The following is an 18,295-nucleotide window of genomic DNA, read 5'->3' on the forward strand; positions in this document are numbered from 1 at the left end:
TAACTCCCAAATTTTACAGGTGCATGAGTGCAGGTGTGCATGCACTGTGGATGTCTTACTGCTTTATTTCATACATGAGGAATGCCAGCACTATTTATATAGCTTTAGCACCTCCTATTAAAAAACTCTATGTGATTATCTTCAAGTAATAATGTTTCCAAAGGAGAAATCTGCTTCCAGAGGGCATCTCCAGAATGCAATTCCTCCCACTTCCTATATATACCTTTTCAATTTGTAGGCAAGGTTTTACAGTGCAAAGGCACAGGAGAAATATCCATCCCTCAAGGCTTCACTTGGGAGTTTTGTATTAAACATTTTGCGAAGTGTGTCCGCACCTATCATATACTGACATGCCATAAAGTAAAAGATTAGTTCACAATTTTAGAGAGAAACTATTTTTAGTACAGAAAGCTGGTAGATTTGTTAAGGTCCATACCAATTCTAAAGCTAAGGCAACAAAATGAGCTAGGAAACCATTTTGGGGGATTTGGCAATTCTGAAAAAGTATCCTGCCTTGCCTGTAAGATTAAAAAAAAAAAAAAGTTACTTATACTGATCTTTATAGTTTTAAGTGGGAGATACAATAGTGAGTTTTCTTTACTAAGTGATGAGGCTTCTTCCTGAACCTTTAGAAGTCCAACTGCTGTGGCTGTTTGGGGAGCAGGATTTCTCCATCGCCTGGCTGAGAGCATCTCACTTTTTGGGGTCAAGATCAGCTGAAACACGGTGGCAGGCAGAGACCAAATCCCACCTGGGATTAATGAATTCCCACCATGAATAACTGGCCAAGTCCTGACAAGCTGAAGGGGGCTATGAATTATTACCCTTGTCCTAGCAGGAACCAGCACTGAAGCCACACCAGAATTTGAGACCGATACCCAATTCCCTTATGTTGGTCTCCAGCTAGACCTATTTGGGCTGACTGGCGCTGATACCTGTACATCCAAGGCAAAGTCTTTGCATTAGTGCATGCCATCATCTGCCTTGAGCAAATGCACACTGTCACTGTAGCCCTTCGACTTTTTTTTTTTTTTTTTTTTTTTTTTTTTTTTTTTTTTTTTTTTCAGCTCTTCTAATCAGTATTGTGCTTGAGAAGTGCTAACTGCTGTAGTCACAAGAGCTGGAAAAGCTCAAAGGAATCAAAGGATTCATTACTAATAGTTGGAAAAGACCCAGCCACCCTAACTGTTACATATAAAAAGAACCATACAGTGAGCCTGCAACTACTCTAGAGAGCTTTTCATGGGAAAAAATCTTCAGAATCAGCTGTGAAATCTTCTAATAAGGCCAGTGTTGTTAGGAACTATTCTTATGTACTGATAACTGCCTCAGTGGTCATCCCTCCAAGCAGCATTTTCTATGATACATTCTGACTTAAGAAATCAAAGGCAAAGGTTTTCAAAAGCTGGAGCATAGTGTTAGGGTCCTGAGTGCTCCCATTTTTTAGTGTTGCCCCCAGCACATCCCACTGAGCTGCACACTGTTTGGCCACCTGCTTCTGAGCCTGAAAGAGATCCATACCCAAAATTCAATTTAGCAAAATGTATGTGTCAAACCAGCATTCAGAATTGCAGCCCCAATTTAGCAACTGACTTAACTGTGCCTAATTTAAGGAGATAGGATTTTTTTCTGAAGAAAGATGGACTTATGTTAGTTTTGCTTAAAGCACATGCTTGAATGCTTTGCTAAAATGGCATGACAATGGGTTAACAGTGTCAAGTTTCAAAAGAAGAAACATTCCCAATATTCACTCCCAGAAACTATCACCTTTTATTTCATGCTGACTCATTTCTCTTCGCTTTTCCAGCTCTTTTCTATCATAATTCAACCTCTTTAAACACATGATTCCATACTGCAAGCTTGTTCTGTTATTTAAAGAGAAACATTTACAGAGTTAATAAAGATATTTGGAAGATTGGAATATATATATAGGTTGTATTTCCTGCATTTCACATGACGTGTTTCATAGTGCCCATGTAGGAAATCTTGAGAACCGAGGGAAGAGCAAAACCAGTAAAAAAACTCCAGAAAATTCAGGAATGAAATGGAAAAAACTCAAAATTAGTATGTTTGAATAACTATTTTAGCATAAGAAACCCAAAGCATTAAAAGCAGTATTCAGAAAAGATCGGCCCTTGTGAGCTGTGAAATGTTTTGTCAAATCAGGCTTTTAAAAAGTGACAAATCAGACAGTATATTAAAAAGAAATCCACTTCTTGTCACATAAACCTCATTCCCCCTAAAGTTTAAATGCCTTTATTTCCATTTTTCCAATTTTGCTTCCTAGCTATATCCCTATGTAACCCAACAACTGTCAAATTGCTTGTACTGTTAACAGTTTTTATGTGCTATTCACAATAGCTTTTCATTATTATGAGATCTCAGGGCTTTGAAGCTTAGTCTAACACTTTCTGACACTTCACACCACTTAAATTATTACTGTTTCTGTATTGTCAAGGGTCTATCGATATATTAATGGTTCCCTGCTTATTATGAAATTTATCTATACCAGTATCTTGGTTCTGAGACACATTATTGCAATGTGGTTGCTATTACTAAAGGAGTCTCTCTCAATTCAGATTTCTGAGTGTCAGATCTCTCTTTTCTGTATGTTTTTCCACACCAAAACAGCACAATGTGTTTTAATTCTGTGTAGCACTGAGCACTAGAGCAGACACATAAGCATTTTTATAGATGTAGTCTTCATGCCAACATACCGATGAAAACTATCCACCATTTTTAGGTGCACACGCAGATCTTTCTTTGTCAGGTGGTCTAACATCCTCGCATCTACCAGGCATTCCATAAAATAACTTCGGTACTGAGGTAAACCCAGACTAGGGAGCCATTCGTTACCTATCCATTCATGGTTCATATCACCATAAGCCAGGGTCTACAGAGAGAAGAAATGGAGAGGGGGAATAAATTCTTGAGTTTATTCAAGACTGCACCACACACTGAAAACAAAAAATGTCTAAAAGAAAAAAAAAATTTAAAAAGATACATTTAAAAAAATGATGTCTGAAAAAATTAGTAAATCTGGTTTTGCTTTGTCTTAACATTGAAAGAGGGAGCCACTATGAGATATTTGTTATGGATTTGTTTTTCCTGTTGCATCTTGTTTTCTTATGTAAGTTTTAAGGATTTTTTTTTTCAATTTTCAGTTTTAAATGAAAGCAAACTTGTTACACAATCAAAAAAATGTGTGTTTCATAATCTTACTTGCTTTCAATTGACCTTCTAGAATATTTAATGCCAAGCAAACCCGGAACTGTAAACTGGTAATACAAACATGGCTCCAGGGAATCCACTGAGGCTTGTTAGGGTTTGTGGGGAGAAGAATTTCATGTATAGGATCTAATGACACTTCATGGCTAGGCACCTAATGTTCTTTAGAAACTAAAAGTTAATTTCAGTTGTTTGGCACTCAAGCTTACATTTAAATGAGACATTCTCAGCTATGAACAGTTTAAACCTAAATCCATCATATGTAGAGCTCAAGAAATTAATTGAGAAAGGAGCAAACCAGGTTCCTCCTAGAAACTAGTACTCAGGCTTCATTGTTCAGTTAAAATTTCACTAGGGTGAGGAATGGACTATGTGAAAAAGCCATGCATATTGAACTATTTTTATATGAGTTGCCCTGTTAAGATGAAAAACAGATTTTTACATCTCACTGTGTATTACAAAACAGAACAGAGACTAATAAATTTCAAGATTTACACTTCTTCAACAGGATCATTTTCAATCCTAACATCTCTTTGATTTTGTTTTTAATGTCATAAGCTAATAACACAATTAAAGCCAGATAGATATATTATCTATGAGGGAAAATATACTCCCCTTGTCTCATTCTTGTGAGATTTTGAAGAGAAAATGAAATGTCATCAGTAAAGATAGCAAGATTGTGTAAGCATGCATATATTAGAGAGAAAAAAATTAAAAATTTAGCTAATTGACTGTTCTTACTAAATTATACAATACTTTGGTGTGACTTATGCAATTGTTCTAAAGAACCCCACATTTGGTGTCATTTTAGAAAAATTAACTCTCAAATTCATGGCATACTGAGTTGTCCTAGTCTGAAAAATGAGGAAAATACTCTCTAAAACTCTTAACACAGTTTTAGATGGGAGATAGAATATGTCTCTGGAATGTGGTAAATTTTTTTGTGAAAAAAAATTACAACATATGTACATCTTTCTGCTTTATCTAACAAAAGTGTCCAGAGAATATATTCTTTAAGAAGAACTCTAAAATATGTAAATCATAATTCAGTCATTGAGATATTGTCTCAGTATTCCAGTATGCATATTGATTCACCCAATTACATTATTATTAACTTTCAGCTTAAAAAAAGTAATGTGAAAGATCATACCTGAGCCCAACTGCCTTCTTCAGACTCTTTCTGTATTATCAGCAGGAAGCAATTAGTAAAGCAGGTAAAAAGACAGTAAAAATTAGTTATAAAAAGATGTGATTTTCATGTGAATGTTAATGAAAATATACACAAAGTTCACGAATAAAATAACTCTGGCCAGTGGAAATGTCCTGTGCTAAACTACGTAAAAAATTATATGACCAAAACCCAGAAAATGTAGCTGTGTTTTCAAGATAGAAAATCATTATATTTTTGTGAAAATTTATAGCATTATTTAAACAGTCTTCACATTTTCACAATTAAAAGACAAACATTTACTTTAAAATTTTGGACATTAATTATGTAGTTTTTTGTTTCTAGTTTGATTTTGAAACATCCACAATAAAAAGCTGTCTTCTTGAAAATATATTGTAAAGGAGATTTTTAGATAACATTTTTTATGGAAAAATTATATTTTTTTGGCTGGCCAGTTAAACAGGATCAACTATACTTCTTGTCAGTTCAGTGCGGTTATATTTGCATTCATCTTTACTGACAATAATAAAACTGGAAATAAGCTCAGTTAAAAAAAAATAGTGATAAGAACTGGCTTCCTTACTGCAGATGAGAAAATTTTAAACACTATAAGAAGCATAAACTTTGAAGAAATAATTCCTTATCGTATCAAAAGTCAGTTCCAGTACCTCTCCCACCATTTATGGATTGGACTGACTATAAAGTTTGCTGAACTGAAGAATTTTTTTTTCCAGAGATCTCACTGGAACATGGCATCATGTTTTATAAGCACCTTTATTGAGCTGTTATGATATAATGCTAGCAACCAAAACCTAAAATAACATATATTCCAGACTGAAAACAACAACAAAAAAGTCTTACTTTAGTGTTAAGGGAGAGGTTTGACAAAAATCAATAAATAAATTACTCTCCACGCACCTCAAATCAAAGATCATGAATACTCAAGCGTGGACAAGAAAGACTCAGAATTAATGAAAATAGGAAGTTGTATAAGGCAGCAGTCTCAGGCCTTATTTCTTTCTATGTCAGCAAATACAAAATACTGTCTAGAAGAAGAGGGAGTAGATTACAGGGGAAATGTTGCACCTGTAACCTGTGACAATTTCATTTCATTAAATGAGGTTTCACAGTGGCATTGAAACTATTATACACTCTTAAATCCAATACTGGTTTTAGGGTCAAACAATTTTTGTGATGGCAATACCACTTGTAATTTTTTTTTTTTTCTGAAAGATTATGTAATTGTTCTTTAAATTCAATTTCATTACTCCCTGCAGCTTTCTAATGGCATGCTTTGGAAAGCATCCTACACAAGATATGGCATCTGTGTTGAAGCAGGAACAGGCCTGTTCTCTTTTGAGCACTGAAATCATTTTAAGTAGAAGTGGAATGACTAACCGTTTTAGCTGGAGCAGCAAGATTTTCCATTTCTTCATGGGTCACCCAAACATTGCCTGAGGGCTACAGACAAGGCCCGAAGGGAGGCAAGTGGGATCCACATTAGGTAAGCAGTGGTAAAGAAGAAAGGCAACACCACTGTAAGTTAACAGCGCATCACCATCAGCACAACCACGTTCTTGCCTCTACCAAGCTGCAACTAGAGACAACTTTAGACAACTTGGTTTGTGTCTTTCATTAGCAGCTTCTGAACAGATGTGATAGAGCTAGACTAGAACAGATGGAAGAAATCCGGCAGAGCACTGCCACAAAGAAAAGAATAATAATTAAACCTGCATTTCATAAACAACTGGCAAATGCAACCTTTAGCTCACAGTTCTGTGTGGAGGTAAGCTTCAGCTCCCAGAGATTTTCCAGTCTAAAAATTCTGCACAAATCTCATGCTCATATTGTAATCTAAATAATGAATACTTCTACTATGTTTCTGTAAATCAAAAATGTCAAGATAATTCACTTCTAAAACTATTCATCCTCATCCTATTGTTTTTCATGAAATGTTTACTAGGACAATGAGGAGAGTCAGGGAGGGAGCATGGACGTGTGCTATGTTTTCTGTAGCTGTGAGATAAACTAACTCCTTTACTGAGAAAGAGGGGAAGCAGAAGGACTGGGGACTCAGAAATGCACATTCTAGGGCAGGGCAGCTTTGTGTACAGACAGTTACTCAGCAGAATTAAAAAAAACAAGGCAAAAGTATTCCCAATGCTTTTAGACTGAACATAATATTCTCTCACTTCATAAGTGTAAATGCTTTTATGCTTTGAAATATCCTCTTATACTTTTAAAATCAAAATTTTGTGTAGTAATTCAAACATCATATTGAGTCTTTACTGCTTGACTTTGGTAAGATCCATTGCAATTCAAAATATTACCATGGTAATGACAAACAAAACTGTTTTCAGGGAAGAAAGTATCAGACAGTGAACTACAATATTTAAAGAACATGAGCAATGTGAAGATAAAAGGGTAATCAATAGCAATATTAGTGCTGTTGCCCAGTTGCTTATGTAGCTCAGTGGTACCTCACAAAGGTATCTGAATTCTAATTTCCACCAGAAGATTCTCCATAAATTTAATGAAGACAACATACTATAAAACATAAATACTATTAACATTATCATCATTATTATTATTGCACTGCTAGTAGAAATATGAGCTACACTACTTGAGTAGTAGCCTTTGTCCTTCACTTCTATGCCTTGTTCACCATCTGATCAAGCCTCTTTTTTGTTACTCTCCATTGCTTCTTTCATTGCCATTACCATCAGCATATCTCAGCATTAAGAATTTCCCTTTGTTATCTTGTTTCTTTTTGTCCTCATCAGTTTGGCCTATTTTTCCTGCTTTTTATATATATCATATTCATTTTTACTCCCCCCTGATAATTTCCCCTTTCCTTTCAGATACGTATCTCTGTGTATCTTTACTTGCTCCCCTCCTTTCTGCCACCACTTTCTCTTCCTTCCTTACTGAATGCAGAGGAATGCAAATTACTCCGCTTCTGCTTTCCAGATGCTCCCCTCACACCTCTGATCACTGCTTCTCTTAAAGCATGAAGAACCTAAAGCCAGCTGACTTAGATAACATTTGAAAGGGTGCAAAAAGGGGGAATGGGAAAAAGACTCAAAAGAGCCATGTTCCTACATAACCTCTCCCAACACCTGCCTCCCCCCCACCCCAAAAAAAGAAATAAAGAACAAACAAACATGAAAGAGAAATGCAATCTGATTAGGCTAGTATAGATGATTTGAAGGGAGAGAAAGGCAAAAAATTAGGCGAAATTACAAATAGGATGCTCCATACTGATTTGGGTAACATCAAGGATAATCAAAAAAAATTACTTAAAAATATAAGAATATCTGATCAAAGAAAAACATCAGCAATCAACAATCAAGCAAGTGATGAACAGGTAGTTCTGAGTCTTTATTAAACAGTTCTCACTGATTGTGAAGTGTGTGTTACAGAGTCACTCTGGTACTACAAAAGTTTTTCTGCAGACTCCTGTAGGGTGAAGTGGAGAAGAAAAAGTTAGCTGAACAGGACTCACTGTTCTAGATGTTGGAGGTGCTGATGGACTTGTTAGTGATACCATCTCCTGGATTGCTAATCGGAGTTTTAGGCGATGAAGAGGATTGCTGATTCCAATTTCTCTTTGAATCTCAGTATCGGACAAAGCAGACATGATAGCTCCACTCTTCACATTGGCACGGCAGGCAGCGACATACCAGGCTGGCATCCCTAGCCAGAGCTGTCAAGAGAAAGGACCTTTCATTCAAAGCACTGCTTCATTTCTCAAATGAAATTGCAATCATAGAATATCCTGAGTTGGAAGGGAGCAGTTGGTATAATCAAGTCCAGCTCTTGGCTCTGCACAGAACAGCCTCAAGGATCATTTCATGTGGCAAGAGCATTGTCCAAAAGCATCTTAAACACTGTCAGACTTGGTGTCATGACCACTGATACTCAATTAGTTAATGAACAAAATTAAATAATTAATTGTCAGGACACCTATCTGTCTGAATAATCATGGTAACAAACACAAATGAGTGTGAACATCATAGTCTTTAATAAAACAAAATGGCTTCAGAACTTTGAAATTGCTATGATTTCATGTGAATTCTTTTTGTTTTTACTATAATCAGAATGTTAAAGCAAGTCATGCTTTGAACTATTTTTAGAGCTGCCTCCATCCCCTTGGCTACTCCTTTCCCAGGTTTTTAATGAACTAGTATAGGCCCAAGTCAGTGTTACTGCCTATCTGATAATCTTATGTACAGAAAACCATCTAGGAGGAATTAAGTAATTTTTTTCACTTTTGTACGAAAATGGCTTTCTCTTTTTTAACATGGTGTACTCAAAGGGTGCAATCTTATGCTTCTCAGCTTTTATTTTCTGAACAGAAATTATCAAGCCCAGTTCAAATAACCAAACTATCAGGGACTGATTTTACAGTAAATTTGGGAACAGTCTGGTATGGTGTCACATTCCCAGCTAGGAGTACTGGTTAGTAGGTGCAGCAAAATGTGAGCACAGCTCCACCACCTATGGATTTAGAACAGAAGATACGTACTTATATGCTTTTCCTCTCCTTGTGTTAGTCTTACTAACCGCAGCTAGCAACAGCCCCTTCCTTCACCACTTATTCTTTCCTTCTAAGAGGACTTACTAAGTGTGAATTTTTCTTGTTTTTTCTCAGCCTTCTCATTTTATGCTGCCTCATTAATATGACTTTCAGTGTCTACATCTCTTTTTTCCCAAAGGGGGTAATTTCATATCAGGGATACATACATGTGAGGTTTTTAATCATTGTATGATGTATACTATGCTTAGCAAGGCCTGTGAGAAGAACATAAGCAGAGAATGCCATTATCGCTGCGATTTTAGGGTAACATAGTGGAAAACAAAGACCTAGGTAGGTGCATCTCAAACAGGCCATCAGAATTAGCTGATTCCATTGTTGTTTGGTTTTGGTTGGTTTTTTTGTTGTTGTTGTTTTGGGTTTTTTGTTTGTTTGTTTTGTTTTGGGTTTTTTGTTTGTTTGGGTTTTTTGTTGTTTTTGTTTGTTTGTTTTTGTTTTGTTTTGTGTTTTTTGTGTGTTTTTTGTTTGTTTTTTGTTTGTTTTTGTTTTTGTTTTTTCCCTTAATAAATGCTTAATAAAAGAGGACACATGGTCAAGGAAATGAGGAAATTCACCAAAAATCTGGATAGCATGATAAATTGAAAGGACTTTCATTTAATTTGACACAGTAGGGGGAAGAAGTGTGTGGTTATTAAGAGATACTCTAAATGAGAAATATTTCCATAAAAGAAATTTTAGGTCACTTTTATGTCACAGGGAAAACAGACTTGACTGTTAGGTTGCAAAAGGCTCAGTCAGGCTTTGAGTCCTGAAGTATCACAGAGGTTGAGAAATGACTGCATTGTGTTTGACTGTTTTGTGTAGTCCTTCCCAATGATGGGATTAGACACTACCCTCCATCCAATGCTAATCTGAACCTTAAAAACATTATCTGATTGCAAAAAACTGTCACAAAATACAAAGTTTCATTAAAGAAAAAAAAAAAGAAAATCAAAAATTATGTAGATAACACCCAGCTGCACTTAAATGGCAATGAGAAAACCTTGCATAGCTTTAAAATGTATTTCATCACCTCATTTATTTTCACTTTTTTTTTCACACATGCTCTTGAAAAGCAGAAAAGCAAGAACACTAGGAGCTATTCACCCTGCAGAAATAAATCAAACTGTTTGCTGCTCATTAGGTAAATTATTTCTTTAATGAAACAAGTAAATTCTTCAACAAAATATCTGTCTAGCAGAAATTGATGTTAGATGAACAGTCTCTAAAAAGAGAACACAGAAATCATTCCAGACAGAAAACTCAGATATCAAGATCTATATCCTTTTCCAGAATTAATTAAGAGAATACAAATGTCTTAAAATATTTTTCAACTATGTCTGTGCTACATACAGACAACAAGAATAAATGCTAAGGCTGAAAAGCCCTGTTAAGTTTGAAAACGTCACAATATACTTCTTAAATTTGAGTATTTTTCTCCTTTAATATTTACTTTAGTCTTTAGTTGAAGTGACACATATTTTTATTTAGGAGAGTAGGAAACTCACAGTGTCCATCTGCTGACTGAATGCAGGGATGCTCACTGAGTAAACATGCTACTCCTACCTTCGTATCTTTTTATCATCGGCATTCAACCTGCACTGACTACTGCAACATAAACTTCCTTTTGAGCTCTCCTGTGCTACTGTCATCATATTCCCCAAGAACTTCATAGATCCTGATTCCTCTTTACAGGCCCTCTCTTAGACATTGGGAAGCATATCCTATTTTTCAGAAAAGAATCAAGGGAAAAATAATAAGCCTTAACTTGTCAAAAACTGCTCGAAACTGCAGATCACCTTGAAAGACGATGGTATTGGTATTCAGAAATTATAGTCCTGTCCTATTCATGTCTCCAGCAAATCAGCCTTTACTGCAATACTAAACATTTCTGACTGATACAAATCTGGTTACAGAACTCTTAAATTCATATGAAAAAGTAAACTAGTGGCCAAATTAAGGATTCTTCCATATTAACAGAGATTATATTTTCCAAGATCATATAGAAATGCTTGTACTGACTTACTGCAGTTTTCATTTTGTCTTTTTCGTTAGGCACCTTCAGCAATTTCCATGTGAGGCAGAAATTTTGTGGACATTAGCTGCTCTCATTTCTCACCTTTAATTTATTCAGCAGCATATTTTTGTCAAAGGTTTGGAGAGGGGTCTTTTTTTCTATTGAAGAGACAAACTTTAAAAGGTCTAACTGATGATCAATGGATGATAGCTACAGCAGGCAGGAGAAAAGTTGTGAATAGGTAGAGATGCTTGGTATAGTAAGGAATAGACATTTGTTCTTTGAGCCAACAAAGAGTTTGTATGTGCACTGAAGTGTTACAGCCATGCCATGTAAAAGTGACTGTGGAACATTCTTACTTTCTGCCTTCTTTTCACCTCAGCATGTGTAAGTTTGTTTTGAGTAGTTTCTTCACCTAAAACTTTGTCAAAATTGATGACAGCTCTGCTAAATGTTTTTTCACCTAAAACATTCATTGATTACTTTGTCAAAATTGATGACAGCTCTGCTGAATGTTTTTTCTTCATTTCCAAAACCCATTCATTTAGTTCCTCCAAATAAAGGACAGGTCTTTGAACCTGGATCTCACACTGCAGGTGAAAATGGACAGAGAACACTTTTTTCCTATTATGTTTTTAAAATGCAGAAAGTCACAAATTCTTTACATTTATTTAAAATCAGCACATCATTCTACATAAAAATGTTTGTGGAGTTCCTACACATGTAGAGACTGAGTAATTAAAATATTTTAAAACTGTGAAATTCAAGTGCATTTCTGGTCCTTATCCCACTGTGTAATTCTGTTTTACTTTTTTCAGCTCTAGTCTCTAATTTACACCATCCCTAGTCAAAACCTACGTAGTGCTAACAGCACAGCACACGGGAAGAGAGGAAGAGGCTGTAACAGTCTCTTTTAAGATTGGTAAGGACAAGTATAGAGAAGCAGTCTACAAATGTGACTCTCATTTTCAAGTTATGGCCAACACTTACCTCCAGCCAGGCAACCACTGTTGGTCCATCCCATTGCGCAAAAGGCAAACCTTTTCTCCGAGCCTCTTCCAGAAGTTCATGTCTAAAAGTGGATCAAGAAATGGTAGAAATGTGGAGCTATGTGTTGCATAGATGCAACTCTGCCTTTTTGTGAAGGGTAATAACAGTGAAGCACAATGACAGGCATAGAAAAAGCACAGAACACACCAGTTAACAATACAGCTGTTTCTCCTGTTGACTGTACTCTCAATCTATTCCCAGTTCTTCATTTTTCCTGACACCTTTTTAAACATCTAACAGAAAACGGTTTCTCTCTCTTCTTTAGCCAAAGCAATAAAAGAATTGGTATACCCTATAATAAAGGGGTATCAAAACAGACATTAGTGAAGAGAAAACTGAGACTAACTTACTCTGGTCTGGTAATGACTCAGTAAGGCCCAGAACTAGTAACTTCTAGACATGAACTAAGCATGGATGTAATGCATCTGGATCTGAGAGGTGTTTGTATTTGAAACACTAAGCCAGCTGTACCAGCTATGCACAATGCTAGGGTATGTGGAGTGCAGCTATTCTGTACCTTAAATATACCTCCTGTGGCTATTCAAAAATTGATTGTATCTTTAGCAGTTCCATGTTTGGATCTTTTAAATTATTGATTACATAAAAAAGAATTCTACATGGTTTACTGATATATATATATATTTATAGTTACAGAATTGATGTGATTTCTCAATTTTTTACATACATATAGATGTATCTCTATAGAATTGATCAAATACCAATTGAGTTCCCATATCTACAATTTTTCTGGACTACAACTGGTGTATATATAACACATAATTCTCAAAGCTTAACTGATACTTTTAATATGGCTGCATGAAATATTTGGTATAGTTATGTGTAAACCAGTCAGTTAGACTACCAGGAAAATGCTCTATAGTAAACCATTCAGCTGTTTCACCAGACATTTCCACTGTGGTGATGACATTGAAAAAGCAGTCCTTCAAATGTCTTTTTTTGCTGGTATTTAACAACATGTTTTCAGCTGCCTCCTACTGACCAAAACACAAAAGACTGCTTCCTGCAACAAGCTGTAGTGAAAAACAAATTAGACAAGGACTATGCTAATTTAGTATTAAAATGTGTTTACATTCCCCAAAAAACGTTAGAAAATCTTGGAATTATGGCTTCAATTTTGTTCTGTCTTCCTTTATTACTACAGCCTTTGTGGTTCAGTTATCCCTCAACAATTTTTCAGTGCCTTAGCAGCCTTTCAAACAAAATCACAGCAGATAAAAGCAATGGAGTGATCTTATTTGTAAGGATCCTTGTCCTTTGGGGATTTTGGCATTGCCAAGAAGCCACACTGAGAGAATTTGGCTCTAGCAGAAAACGGAAGTCAAATGAGAGATGTTGCATTCAGTTCTAAATCCCTGGCTCTGAGTATTTACTGGCTTTACTTTCTGAGTTTATGCTGTAGCAATACATAACATTAAAATACTTGGCAGTATTACTGAAGTTGATCTAGCTTCTCCTCCCACACTGCCTTTGCAGCAACCTTTCCTTTGTCACTCAGATATCCAAAGCTGCTGTAGAGCTATCCTTGATTTCTGTGGAAGCAAAACCATCAAGTAAAATGAGAAGCTGCTCCCTGGGTACACAAACCCACATTACCATCAGCAGCAGAATGGGGATGCAGGAATGCCTTATTCCCAGGGACCCAAGTAGTGAATGCCTATAAAAAAGTATTCACCTGCCTGCTTAGGAGAGCAGAATTAAGGCATAGCCAGACATGGCCACATCCCAGCTACCTGTGGATGAGGTACCTGGGTTGCAGCCTTCCATCAGGGTTGGTTCTGCAGGTACTACAGCAGTGCTGGACCTCCCTCAGATACTACAACAGGGTTGCAGTACACCTGCTGCTACCGGGTCTGAGAGCTGGCACAGCCATCCTTAGGGGAAGACAAACTTGCAGGAATGCCCCTGCCTCACCTGGCCACTTTTGGTGTCCCATGGCAGAGCATGGACTACACAAAACCCTGTACAATGTGCTCCTTCCCTACAACCAGTCCAAGCCTGGGGAGCAGCCCCTTCTGCATCTGGAAGTCCCATGGAGACACCATTTCAAGAGGAATCCGATCCCAGAGTTTCCTTTATCTGGGCTATTCTCTTCAATTATGCCAGCTGAAAGAGCAGGGCTGGCTAACATGCTAAGTAGAAAATGAAATAATGGCTTTGAGAGCCACTGGCCCTCCTTGCTTGTGTTGGTCTCCTGCTCCAAGCAGGAGAGCATCAGCACCTGCGCTACAAGGAGGTGGGGAGGAAGTATTGGCTTCTTGGATCAGGTATTAAAACTCTGTGTGGCTTCAGGAACTAAGATGCCTGAAGAAGAGGCACTGGCACTTTAAGGTCTCACTTCCATGAAAAACTCAGTTCCTTTATACTGGAATTACAAAGTACATATTTATAGGGAGTCTTCTGCAGCTTCACAATGTTTGTACCAGCTGGAGGCTTGGTGTCGAGGTTTAGAATTATTGCAGTGATTCTCAAACCAATACATCTCCCAGAGTGGGAAAGCACTTCTGTTACTTCAGAGGCAGCCTGGCTCACAGAGCTAAAGGAAAACAGAGCTGTGGTTGTTGATTTAGGCTGAAGAAAATGGGGCCAGACCAGAAATGAGATGCCATAAATATGTGTGTATATATATGCACTATAGCCAAAGCCTTCACTTTGATAAACGTAATCCAAAAGGCCTTTGCATGTAGAAGGAAAATGCTCTGAGTTGAAAATATTTTTAGCATAAAGTTAAAAATCCTGTACTTCAACATGCACATGGAATACAGCCATCATAAGGGTTGTGCCTCACTCACTGATGCAGAAAAATAGTCTAAAGACTTTTATAATATTTTGTTCCCTTATTCTTCTGAATGTAATGCTTCAAAACTTCTAATTCCTTCCTCAGATGATTCTTATAAACAGCAATGCAATATTAAAGTTTATTGAAATTATAATTTACTTTTGGAATGTTAGTCTTTGACTACTTAATACAAACTAGGAGATCTGTAAAACCTGAACCTTCAATTTATAAGCCATAAACTAAACCAAGAATTTCTATTTTTTGACTAAGAGGTATATATTTTGGTTGGCAGTCAGTGAAAACTCAAATTAATGGTGTGTTTTGGGTTTTTTATGGTAATATGAATTAGCACTATAGAATAAAAAATCCACTCTTTCCCAAAGTTAAAAGTATCACATAGGAAAAAATATGCACTGTTTTGACCAATTCTGTAAATCACCTGAAAAATGAATCCAGGGACCTGCCTGTTTGGAATAGAAAACAATATCTTAGACTGGACAGGATGTTGTCTACAGTTGTCCTTATGGGATAGTCACTGGCTTCCTGAAAACAGAAGAACCCCAAAGTGAATATTGGTAACTGCAGTTCAATTTTCTTTGCAAAAATATACACTTGATCACAGGAGGAAGAAGAGACAAATACCCTAGAGATTATCAATCCCTCTTCCATTCCTTACAAATACAGGGTTTAGGGGATCATGAAAAGCAGGATACAGCCAGTCTAATTTAGACGGTTCTTTGCAAGGGAACTGGGGATTTTCCTCTCCTCAGACTTTGTCGGAAGAGTACTACATGCTACAGTGTGTCCATGTTGCATTGGCAAGGAGGAAGGGAATTAAAATGCAATTATTTCCATGCTTGCTTAGGTTTTTGGCAGCATATGCAAACAAGCTGATAAGGAAAAATTTATATTAATTAGGCATTACTAGAAGTGCCATTATTTTACAGATAGGGCTTTAAACCACTGACTACCACTGGAATGAATTCCAAATTAAAGCTATATTTTAAAGATAACTTTATTACTGCTGAAGAATGAAATCCGCTTCCTGGAGATATGGGGGGAGTAACTGGACTATGCTATATAAAATATATCCTTACTCTGAGCCTGCTTTTGTAAAGTCTGGAAATCTCATGAACATCAACTGTTTAATATCCATCCAAAATTTGAGAAAAACTTCTGTGTGTTTTAGGGAGTGCCTCATTAAGTGGGCTGATTTTTATCAAAGGCAGTAAAGAAAAATCACATAATGTCAAGTTGTGTTGTGGAGTTGTGTGTTGGAGAAGCAGAGTTGCCACCCTAGCACTGACTTCTGATGTTTAATTTTCCCAAAATGACTTGCTAAACTTAACCCTGGGCTGTTTGCCTCAGCTCCATTTGTCTGTGAGCCAGGTACAACTAACTGCCCAGATCAACGTGAAAACCTGAGAGCACAGCTGTTTCATAACACGGGCACTTATGGAGAGGTACATGGAAGCAATAGGAAGGCAGAAATAATGAGTGAAATTATGTTATTATCCCGCAAATCTATTTCACATGTATTCTCTCGCGTACCAGGGAAATTCTAGCTCTGTATCAGCAGTTGTCATCAATTCATTGCATAAAGCCCGAACTTTACTAAAAACACTAATAATCTTTATATAGAATTTGTGTAGGAAGTTAATGCTGTCTTGACTTAAAGTGTGTCATTCACAGGCATTCAATTTTCTTAATGAAGACAAGGCTGCCCCCCATGAAGCAAACAAGCAATGACAGCTTAGAATTTCTAGCACACATAATGCAAGCACTCTGTGCAACACATGATGTCCAGACATTGTCTTGATGAAATTTAAACAATATTTCAGCACAGATCTTCACATTTCTACCAGTAATAGGATTTACTCTGATATCTAATAGGGTTCACATGAAAGGACCTCAGGGGTATTATAATGCATAAAATACATAATGTCTCTTAATTAAAACAAAATCAATCATAAATGCGAGATAAATTGAAAAGGAGGCACAGTGAAGTCAAGAGCCAGATCACGTTTATAAAACACAAGCAGAATTGATTTTAAAAATTGTCTAATGGGTAATTTAGACTGTGAAATGGCTTTTAGTCACAGACATTTTCTCAAACAGAAAACAGATTGAAGTTTTCACCTAGCAGGTCCTCTGATTATTAACTGGCATTATTATGATTATTATTATCATCAATATTAAAATGTTGCATTTAAAACAAAGTACTGTATGTGATAGCTTTCCAAAAGAGAACCAGACAGAAAAGATAGACCAAATATGCTGCATTTATCTGAGTAATCCTATGATTTCAAGGTATGATTAAACACATCTGCCGCTAGAAATCTAACATGCATTAAAAGTCTGAAAAAACTAGGAGACAAGATTTCTAATGAATGAAACTGGATTTTGATTTTATCCTTTATATTGTCATTTGCTAAATATTTAAGGCACGCCAGAATCCTGTGACTCAGGATATTGCATGAAAAAATAAGAGTTGAATTTTTGTAAGTTAATAATATCTAATAAAAATAACAAGTTACATTTTATAGATATGTATTTTCTGCAAGATTATAAATGGATTTAAAGTAGGAAGTGGAGTGGGAGGTTGGGGAGAGACTCAAGACTTCATATTGCCAGACAATGCAGATTTAATTCAAACTGAAAGGATCCAACTGACTTAAAGACTTCACTAACTAAAAACCATGCCAGATCCTGTTTGAACTTTGACACATAAGTGATCTGGAATTTAAATTATTTGAAATCTTCATTCTCCTTTTTGATATCAAGTATCAGGTCAGACTGGAAACAATGACCAAAATTCAATTTCCAATGTTTTACAAAATGTTTTGTATTCAACTTTAAGAAGTTTTCAGAAAAAAAAAAAAAAAAAAAAAAAAAGACTGAAATACAGAAATCAAGGTGCCACTAATAAATAGAATGTTTTAAAATCTATAAAATAAGGAAGTATAAATTTCACTGTATCCCAGATAACACAGAGTAACAGTGCTGTGTCAGGTGTACAATTACGCTGCATGTAAACTGAAGGGTATTCTTTTTTACTGATGATATTTGTTCAGCTAGGTGAAGCTCGTTCAGGAATGGTTAAGACAGCCCTAACAAATAGAGCTTCAGAGGGCTAGTGTTAAAACCCAAATATACTTGTATAATACATAGTCTTGCAATCTTGTGTGTATTGTACTGTATTAGAGACCCTCAGTGTTCCCAGGCTGACCAAATGTTATCAAATCTATTTATATAAAGCAATTTCATAACCACATATTCTAAATTAATGTGGTAACCCTTATTCTCTAAGTTTTGTACACTTTCACCCCCTGAAATTTCCTCCTTAAGTCTGCAAATTCTTATTCAAGAAGAAATAGCATTTCTACAATAGATCAAAGAAGAGATGAAGATTGGGTTAACAATTACAAAAACCAAAACAAACAAGAAAATGAACTGGTG

The 18,295-nt window shown here is 36.2% G+C and overlaps 1 protein-coding gene across 1 annotated transcript in view; it reads right to left on the reverse strand.

Annotated features, from left to right (window-relative positions):
• The window catches only part of PPFIA2 (PTPRF interacting protein alpha 2), a 335,304-nt gene that overhangs the window by 7,870 nt on the left and 309,139 nt on the right, over positions 1-18,295 (reverse strand). The window contains 6 exon segments of the mRNA XM_058420262.1: positions 1,768-1,865; positions 2,718-2,893; positions 4,379-4,408; positions 5,795-5,857; positions 7,902-8,102; positions 11,980-12,061. Of these exon segments, the coding sequence (XP_058276245.1) occupies positions 1,768-1,865; positions 2,718-2,893; positions 4,379-4,408; positions 5,795-5,857; positions 7,902-8,102; positions 11,980-12,061 (650 nt within the window).

This window comes from Hirundo rustica, chromosome 4 (assembly GCF_015227805.2).
Source record: "Hirundo rustica isolate bHirRus1 chromosome 4, bHirRus1.pri.v3, whole genome shotgun sequence".
Taxonomy (NCBI): Eukaryota; Metazoa; Chordata; class Aves; order Passeriformes; family Hirundinidae; genus Hirundo; species Hirundo rustica.